General features: G+C 40.4%; 1 protein-coding gene across 10 annotated transcripts in view; it reads right to left on the reverse strand.

Annotated features, from left to right (window-relative positions):
* The window catches only part of ephb3b (eph receptor B3b), an 87,008-nt gene that overhangs the window by 48,742 nt on the left and 27,826 nt on the right, over positions 1-10,440 (reverse strand). The window contains exon 1 of one of the 10 annotated variants that reach the window (XM_030131550.1): positions 9,403-9,517. The exons of the other annotated variants lie outside the window; for them this stretch is intronic. Coding sequence (XP_029987410.1) covers positions 9,403-9,430 — 28 coding nt within the window. The 5' untranslated portion in view covers positions 9,431-9,517. Of the gene's footprint in view, positions 1-9,402; positions 9,518-10,440 lie in introns of those variants that run through there. 10 annotated transcript variants of the gene reach the window in all.

A 10,440-nucleotide genomic window follows, 5' to 3' on the forward strand; every position in this document is an offset into this window, starting at 1 on the left:
CAGCAACTTCCATTCTGCATAGTTGCTTCTCTCAACACCTTTTCAAATGAACTGACTGGAAAATACGCAGAACTAAGTGCTTTCTGAAAATGAGAACCCACTAGTTTTACCTCCCCCTCTTTCTCACTCTGCACGGCCTCATGCATGCACACACATCCACTTTGAGGCGCTTTAATAACTGATAACCTCTCTGACTTTGACTCGGTAGGTGTCGGAATGGAGCATGGCGAGAGTTGGACCCATCATACACATCACTCAGCTAGCCAAGGTAGAAGCTCAAACAGCAGAGCGGGGGCAGTTTTACGCATCATGGCAAAGACGGGGCATCCCTGGAAGTGAATGAGCTTGCACCTGGCGAAAATCCACCACCTGCTACTGCATCTCTGGTCTTCCCATGATGTTGGAATCCACACTGCTAACACACTAGCCTCACAAAGGTAAAAGGAAGGTCAGATACCATGAATAAACTCCAAAAGAAGACGTCTTGGCTTCTTGATCTTTTTTTAATCCCTTTTCTCTCTTTCATTTCACACACATGCATACACGCTGCTACACAGCATCAAAACGCCATATTTCTAGGGAGCCAAAGCGGATAAGAATGAGGAGTCTTTGAACTGTCTGGATGTTTCAAGCCCCTTCTTCTCCTCTCCATCTATGAGCCCCCCTGCTGCTTAGTTGGGACAGGGAGAAAGGGGCTGATCGATGGGGCCTGACAGCAATGAAATGAATGGAACCAGCTGATTGACTCATTAGTGGAGGAGTGAGGGGATGTGAGCTCTGACCATTTGAACTGGGGGTGGTTGTAGGGATGTAGGGATTGTGTGGGGGTTTGCGTGAGCACCGTATAAGTAATGTGTGTATGCATGTGTATGCCTGTGTAATTAAGTAACTGTCACTATATGTGTGTTAAGACCATGTGTGTGTGAGCTGAGAGGTCAGAAGGAATTTCCATAGGGTGTGAGAGGGGAAAGGGAAGCTGTTTATGGCCTGACTTGGCACAGAGGGAGGGGGTCGGCCTGTATTGTCCGGCGCTTTCATCTGGCTCACCTCAATTAGTCTTTCACAGCACTTGTTGTCAAATCCCTGATAAATCACAGCTAACAATCACTATGTCACTGGCACATACACACAAATTAAAATAAGCTTATTATATACATTGCATGTGCTTAGATTTAAAGGTGAAGAAAAAAATATTCAAAAGTTCATGTTACAGAATGGAAAAATGGGTAAATAATATAAATCATAGCAATTAATGAACTCAGACAGTTGCAGTTGGTTGCATCTTGTCAAAAGGAACAAATGAACTTTAGGAACAGCAGCTCCTTGAACTAACTAAAGCTGATGGTAAAACCCACAGGGTGGCCTCCCTTCCCTTCCCTGTCTACTGAAAACACCTTATGAAAACACTTGCGCTCACAGAAGCGGCGCTTTACAGCTCTTTTCAGTCTCCAGTTTACCAAATGGACAGGTGTTTAAGTCATAAAGACCAAAGCCTACACCTACACATTTGCCCCTTAGAGATGCTTGCTTTACAAGCTACTTTGTCTTACTGACCTCTTTCAGCTGCTTCTAATTGTCCTCTAAATATGGCACCCACTTAAATATTAAAGTCACTGTGTCACTGAGTCTCCATTTCAACTTGTACTGAGGTTAAATAAATGCTCCACACAGCTGGTAGTACCTCCAGGAGGCTGCAGCATGGAACCATGGGGATTATGTAAATAACTTGACAAAAGGTCATATGTGATTGCTACTGCTGCCACTGAAATGTAGTGGATTCGCTGTGTATAAGCTGTGCCGAAGACAGTATGTTAAAGATGTTAGTGTTAGCATTGATGAGAAAGAGGGGCTATCATTTAAAGTTATTGTGGTTTTTCAGAAGACAAGGACTAAAAGGGAGAAAAATGTTATAAATCTAGGGAGTCTGCTTATCTCTGTACCTTTTAAAGTGTATAGGACGAGAAGTTGGAAAAAATAAGGCCTGGAACACTTAGTCAAACCTCTTACCAAGTAAAATATACACTGTTAAAACACTTTGATCCAACGCATGAATTATTATTAATTACGGTAGGTATTTAAGCTTGTGACATTCTGCACAACTTCAGCTTTTTTCTTGAACCTATTCTTGCCATCACACATTTGCTTACTCAGGTCGGCTGTTTGGAAATGAGCAAAAGCTGTTTTCCTGCTCCTCAAAGGGGAAAAGGCCCGGGGCACGGCCTTGAAAAGTCACATCAACTACCCAGCTATGGTTCAACTCAACAAAGAAATTTCCCTCCCCACCTCTCTTTTCTTCTATTTAACAAGACCAGCAAAGGCTGAAACCAGGTGATGTGGCCTTTCTTCCCCCTCAAGGCACAGTGTTTTACAGCAGCGTCCAATCTCCAGACAGATGTAACTGGCTATTTCTTAAAGACAAATATCAAAGACCACTTTCTGCTCCATCAGCAAATTTGTTACAAGAATCTGTAGCTTGTAAAGAAATGGTGGGAGGAGGCCCTGAGGTGGATCAAACTGCTGCTGGGAGAATTCTACCCCTTCGCGAACTCCACAGGTCAAACCTTTTGTGCTTGAGAAGCGTAATGACCATCGCAGGTCCATAAAAACTCTTAGACATCTCTTGTAAGTCCAGCAGGCTCTCATCTGCACATTGGAAAAGAAAGACACATATTTGACCATCTCCAACCAGGATTCTGACCTATTTATTTGCTTTTGGTCAAGCCGTGAGTCAGTCAGTCCATCCCTCTAAATATACACATCCTCTTTCTGTGTATTTTTATATGCTACTGGAATAGGCTAACCCCTGGAGCTTGATTGTGTTAGAGCAGCTATTGTTGAGAAGGAAAAAGGCTTGTCTTTTGGGAATCTGCCGCTGAAGTCATATGTACAGACTCCTCCTCTCATAACCCCCGGATCAGGGTCACGCTTTGTGGGTTGAGAGTGGGTGGAATTCACAGCAGGTCTTAACTCACTTATGATCTGGACATTTTTGACACATGGTAATTCCAGTTGGACTTTATGGACATCCGGCGCAGACAGGGCCTATAAAATATCAACTCTGAAGGCCATTAATATTATGTAAAATATTTCATCAGCATTTTGAACGCTATTAATATAGTTCACCAATGACCAAAGAGTGGGGAGGGATACCTGTCAGCCATCCGCACATATGGTATAAAACTTTATTATGTAGATGTAAGTCAACATTTGGACAGGTGTGGATTAATTTTAGACAGACATTCAAGTGTCAGGAAACATTTTTGCCTCTTGCCACCAGCATGATTTAGATATGTGTTTTAGTGTGTGTAGCACTAACAAAAAATACAAGTGTTATTACCGTCATTAGCAAAATACCAGCTTGTAATGATGCAACTGAAACCTGTGTGATCTCTATTTTTACGTGTTTTAATGCACTGGGGTTGGACAGGGAATACCCAGGCATTCACACAGAAACACACACACAAACACGTACACACTCTCCTAGATGTACCACCCATCTTGCTCTCCCTGTGAACGACCCATCTCTCTCTCTCACTCTTTTCCCTCCTTGTATATGTTTCTCTCCTGCTGCCTTGTTCTGCCTGGCTGACTACAGACAGCAGCAGTGTGTCTGTGCAGTGGGCAGGCCCAGACACATTTGCCCTCCCCTGCTTGCTCTCCACAGTGTGTGTCAAAGACCTGCCATCCCACAAGGCCCCTCTGTTGGATGCCAAGATGACGTGCACACACAAACGCCATATACAGAAACGTCTATGCGCACATGCTGTAAACACCTAAACACACCGCTCTGGGATTTCTCCACATACGTCTGGACTCATTTAAACACATTTATTATGGTTTTGTTTGTCAGAGTATAAGCGCTGAGAAAATTCAGTATGTGTGGTGTTTCAGTATTACGGGGATTAACATTAGCTTGCATGTGTGTAATACAAATGACTGAATTAAAATGTTTTACTATTAGCACTAGTTACTCAGAGAAGTTTCACAATAATAGGCATAAGAGTAAATCTTCATTGTCACGTCAGCTGCGAATATCTGGGGTTTAAGCGGATTTAACAACATGTGGAGGTTATTGGCAACATCCACGCAGTTTTGCTAAAGTTGTCTTTTGCTTTTTTATCTAATAGTGTATTGTGCGTAATTCTGTCCTTGTTTGTCCTGTTTACTAGTTTATGCATTAAAAGCGAAACAAATCGACAACTTGATGACCCTCTGTGTGTCATACTTTGTCTTTTTCAATAAACTGCTATGGCCACCCACGCGCTGCCATTTTCACCGGTCATCCTTCTCCTGACACGGCTGTTGCTTGCCTTCATGTGAAATTCCAGCTCTGTGAATCTTTCCGTGCCGCCATTTGAGCCATAAACCATCAGTCAGTGCACATGAGCGCTCCTGCAGGCCTTGCATCTGTAAAGTCTGTCAGCTATGCTGTTCTCTCAGTTTCTGATCCAAGTCTGACCCATATCCACTACAGCGCTCCCTCCATACCATCCCGCCCCGGCTCTCGACATGTCGTCATCTTCTCCCCCTTCTCCTGACCACCTTAGGGCAATCTGAACATAAGTCACTGTACATCTGTTCAACATGGCTGCCTACCATATGACCTACACACTAGCTTGCATCCCTGGTGAGGTCAATCCACCAAGGCACGATCTGATGGGCTGTACATTTATTTTGTGTAATATATGTGTAGCTGCCTTATTTATTGAATGTCAGTTTCAGACTCTATGGCTATAACATGTGTTTGAATGACTTTTTGTAATAATGTAATAGTAATAGTAATAGCATATGTATAGGTAATAGTAATTCAGCTTAGTGGTAGTGGTAAGAAGTAAATATAATTCACAGAATTATTATTATTATTATAATAATAATAATAATAATAATAATAATAATATAATAACAATAATAATAGTGTTCAAGTCACAAATTGAAAGGGAAAATTAATTTGAATATTTATTTTATATGTCTATCATTATTATATTATTATTATTATATTATTATTATTATTATTGTTAAATTGTGATCTTGTTATGTTGTGACCAACTATAATAATAAATATGTGTCCACTATCAGGTCCGATTCACCAGACACATAATTAAGTGTGCCCTTGCCCTCATCTCATTAATTATAATTTCATTAACTTATTTTCTTACTTTAAAAAAAAAAAAAATAAATAAAAAATACCTCAACGCATTTACCATTTTGCTGACTTCGACAATGCTCCTTTTGTACAAAATCCAGAATGACTTTGCTTTTATATTGCAAATTTACTTCCACGCCTGTTTCCTCTAACCATTAAAAGGTTTGTATACTCGCCACAATAGGGTCACTAATAGTTGCTATTGTCATTTCAATTGTCACCTTAAGTACATTTGTTCACGAATTTGCCTTTGAATATCTGCAGCAGAGCCTCTGAAGTGAAGTTTTACGCAGGGGGCTCCAGTGTGCGTCCTGCTCAGGCCACACAGACTGCTGCGGCGCTCATAAATAAAGCCTGGCACATGAAGGCCTGCTGTCCCGGACAAAATGGCCCCATTAATCGCCTATGATCACGAATCACACTTAGTTCACAATAATAACCTCTCTAAATTAATTTTAAAAAATAAAAATGAAAAAAATCTACATATAAAATGACTAAATGTTTCAACTTACAGGCTATTTTATGAATTAATTTTTTTTAAATTACATTAATTTGCATGAAACATCAATTGTTGGTAAGTGCTTGAGTCCTAATAGTCTTAATAGTACTAAAACAGTTGATTAAATATGTAAATTATGACAGTTGTGATCTTTTAATTGTTATTAACCCATCAACTGTAGACAACCTAATACTTAATTTTTCTACAAATCTATTTCCTTCCCCGCTTTTTCCTCCCTGATAATGTGATACTGACGATGATTGGGGGGGGGGGACTTCTTCTAAAGAAAGAATATGAGCGAATAAATCCAGAGAGGGATGCCAACTGCAAAACAAGCACAGGAAAAACTCCTATGGAGGTGTGATCTCACCCACATAAAAACAAACATGTGCGCTTCAAGGCCCAGGTAGTGCGTAATCACCACGACATACACAGCCATAAATAGAAAAAAAAAAAAGCAGCGAGAGTCAGTGGGAAACCCTGAGCTGCACAATAAAAAGCCATTTGTCTTCGTTTACAGAGAAGTTGTTTCAGGTGAGGTTATTCAGTTTGTTGCAGTCATAAGTGTTTCTGAGAACTGGCTCCAGCGCACGGATAATGGAGTTGACATTTACGGACATAATAAATACATGCAAAAGTTTTTTTTTCACTGTTCATGTAGAAATATATTCAATTCTTAGATTTAAACTCTAATGACCTTATAACGACTACAATATGGAGAAGGGCTCGATAAGAAACGAGAATGTCCTCTTTAAGTACACTTAAATGTCATAATGTACAGCAGGGATCATTAGGGCAATAATCTTCCACAAAAGTGGCTCCTTCGAATAGAACTACTTGGTCTAGGCTGAATATCATTATGGTGCCTGTTCTCTAGATTTTTTTTTTTTCTCTTTGCTTCCTCTCTCCATCATAAGTAATTTACACCGAAGAGTAACCACACCGCCTGTGCGCTACAGAAGACTGTCATCGACGCAATTGTCTCCTCAACACACTGATACCAGCTGGAAGTTCAACTGCCAAGGCCTGTCCTGCACTCTGGGAGTCCAGTGGGTTCACCTAGTACTTTTCACGGTATATTTAATTCTGACTTTTAAATAAATAAATAAATAAATAAATAAAAATGTTAAATAATAAATGTTTTAACTGAAAATATGGAAATTGCGATTATAGTTACGCACAAGTTTTGTCCACATGGTACAAGCGTGAATGGAGAAACTGTAAAAAGTTCAAACTATGGCAGAAAGTTTGGGAAAAGTGTGTGATTCAAGTTTTAAACCAACCAAAAAGGATCCACTCCTGTATATTAAGGAATGAATTAAAAAAGAAAGAAGAAAAAAAAAAAAAAACAAGAGAAAGAAAGAAGAAAGAAGAAAAGACAAGAAAGAAAGAAAAGAGAAGAAAGAAAAGAAAAGAAAGAAAGAAAGAAAGAAAGAAAAGAAAGAAAGAAAAAGAAAGAAAGAAAGAAGAAGAAAAAAGAAACAAGAAGAAAGAAAAAAACCAACCCTCTCGGGCTGTGTGACACCGGGCCCCGGTGACGCGCACCGTGGCCCGCAGATGCGTCCCCCCATCGGTCCGCTCGTTCTACCTAATCACCCCAAACCCCCCAAACATCCAGAATGAAGTCCTAACAGCAACCATAATCACAGTTTGTATTAAAACTGTGCAAAGGCCAGCCAGGTCAGTCAGACAGGATTTATGATTCCTTGTCGGGACTTGATTACTCTAACAAAATACTCCAACTACAAGCCCGTGCACACCTCAGTCCCAAACTGTTGTTTCTCCATTTTTTGTCCTTATTTTCTATGACTCTATTTCTCTCATTTTCATTCCCATTTACCCTCTGCAGCTCCACAACACCCACTCATCCGTTCAAGCCATGTGTTTTAAGTCACTGGTTTCCACTGGGGTCCTGTGACCTTTCGGGGTCAATAAGAGGAGTCCAGTGGGGTCTCTGGTAAAATAAGGACTTAAAGTTTCAAATCAATGCAGCTGAAGTCGATGTGAACAGCATATTCTAGGAAAGTCAGTACAGGACGATAACTTAGCCAAAGTAAAGACTGTGAACTGTTTGTTGGTGTTTTGTCCAAACTGAAAGAATATTTCTGAGTCATATCTTAACAGAGTTTTCCAAAGATATCAATAAAAACCACAAACAAGATCAGATAAGCTTTGGATATATTCCCTTATTGCTGTGTGTGTTTTACGCTTATTCCGGACAGAGGAGGCGGTTGTGTGAAAAACAATTAAAGCAAAATGTTGGTTTTAGGAGCTCACGAAGCAGTGTGATCGTCTCTCAGCACCGGTAGAAACAACCTGAGGATGTTTTTTCAAGAATTGGGGTCAAAGCACTGGAAAGTGGGTGAAGAGGCATAACTTTATGCACAATCCCACGCAAGTACCAAATTCCAAAATACACCCTTCTTTGTAAATAAGTCATTGTGGAATAAATCACTTTTGCGTCTACTTGTTTAATAGTGCAAACGACACGCTCCACTTTTATTTCAAGTATTGACCTGAAGTAGTAAAGTAAGTTATGCAGGAGAAAAAAATATAATAAATAAATAATCGGTTCTATTCCTTCCAGTGACAAATGTAAACTGGAGTTGTAATGAAAATATACACAAATACGCAAAGACATTTACGGACAGGTCGTGAAAAAAAAAAAAAAACAGAGTGAAAAAGAGAGTTCTGAGCCACTGGCACATTGTCCTACTTTCCTAACTGGCATCACAAACCAACGGGAGCCTCCTGGACCCAGCATTCACTGTGAAAAGCTTTAGGGCCTTTAATCCTTGTTTCCACTTTCGTCAGAAGACTGAGACATTACAAATGTGAGGAAGAAGAAGAAACAATAAATGGGACATCATCTCACTTGAAAAAAAAAAAAAGACGACTAGAGTTCCTATCGATTTTACGCACGGCAAACACAACTCTCAACAAAGGCAGATGGCAGATTGTTATTGTGAGTAACTTCAGGAATATATGTGTAAAAATCTATACACTGTAAGAAAGGAAAACGTGAAAATAAATTAATATTGAAATGACTGAATAAATTAGCAGTATTTAGTGAATATATTAATTTATTTGCGTAAAAGAGAAAATCTTAATACTCTTTCCATTGAAGTAATTATCTAAACTAGGTTGTATTTGTTTTTTTTTATTTTTTCCATCTTGATTGATTCATTTGGTCTTAAACTGTCAAGTCCACTCGTCAAAAGGCCCACACTGTCCAGTCGGCTACTAAAATACACGCAGCCGACCTGATGGGTAAGTGCTTTGGAGGGGGCTTTGGGGCCGCGAACCCCGATGAGTTCCAGTGCGCAGCTAATTTCTTCAAAGTGTCAAAAAAAAAAAGCATTAGGTAGAAAACAAGAGCTGATGTTAACAAAAAAAAACAAAAACAAACAAAAAAAAAAGAATACACATACGATTGAATGGATGAGCTTTCGTGGACGCGCATAACAATTGTGTATTGAAAACTGTACCAGCCACAGCGCCTTGCTGCGTAAAGCCATAATGCCTTAGCGATCCCTAAAGAGGGAGCAGATGGTTAGTTTGAGGAATGAAACATTATTTTCATTGGAGGATGATAGAACATGGAATTTGGGTACAACAAGAGAGTGAAGAGAGAGAGAAGGAAGAGGGAGAGAGAGGAGGGTGTTGGGGGGTGCAGAACCCAGCCTTCGAGGGACTGGTGGGTGCTGTCCTACAGAAAATAAGGTTCACGTCTTAAAGCATTTAAAGGTAAACGTTTTACCTTCAACGGCGGACACTGCAGGCAGCATGAGGCTGCATAAAAGCAGGAAAGTAATCCATTGTCATAAAAGCGTTCAGGTCGGACATGTAAATAGACCCACGGCAGAGGAGAGAGCGTAGGGAATTACATCCTGGGTGATCGACCGCTCCACGCAACTCAGTCCCGTCCAAGTCCTTATACCAGTTCCCAGTCCCAGCTGCGTCAAGCCTCCAAAACCAGAGTTACCCCCATTCAACCAAAGCACGCAAGAGTGAGTAATGGAAGGAAAACAACACCTTTAGAATAAAATAGGTGAATATAGTAATGATCTCCAGTTTAATAGGACCGAGAAAAGAAAAGACAAGAAAAGCAACAAGCGCAATCTTCCAGTCCCGTTACAAGACTGAGTAAACAGGTTACCATAGTCCAGTCTGCGTTACCATCCGGATTATATTTCCAGCAATACTCGTGGATAGTCAGTGAAATTAAAAAGAAAAAAAAAAGAAAAAAAAAAGGGAATAACAGCCTTCTTGAAGAGATCCAAAGACTTTCTCGTCTGTGGTCAGAGCAGAGGCAGAGGTAGCCGAATATGTGACACAACCATCGTGTAGCCACGCTATAGACGCCGCGCGCGTGATCAAAAAGTGTTTATACCGAGTAGAAACAGCCGCGTGGATATTATAGATATTTATTCCTGAGCGAAATGTAGTCATCTGTCTGGAAAAGGAAAAGGGGGGGACCGTCCGCTTCGCTCGGCGTGTGCATTGGAATGAAGCAGCGGCGCGTGTTGGAAAAGGAGAGGGGTGGAAGAGAGAGAGGAGAGAGAGATCGAGAGGGAGAGAGAGAGGAGAGAGGAGGGGTTACACTCGGAGCAGCTGCAATCCAAAAAAGTGTCCACCTTGACAATCATTTACTCTCACATTTATTATTAAAATAAAACATTGTCTTTTTTCTTTCTTTTTTTTAGTTATAACATTCCCATTTATTCCTACAAGGTTTTGTCTGTAGAATTTCCACCCCGAATGCAAAATATAGAGAATCCAGTTCATCATTAACACA

This window comes from Sphaeramia orbicularis, chromosome 4 (genome assembly GCF_902148855.1).
Source record: "Sphaeramia orbicularis chromosome 4, fSphaOr1.1, whole genome shotgun sequence".
Classification (NCBI taxonomy): Eukaryota; Metazoa; Chordata; class Actinopteri; order Kurtiformes; family Apogonidae; genus Sphaeramia; species Sphaeramia orbicularis.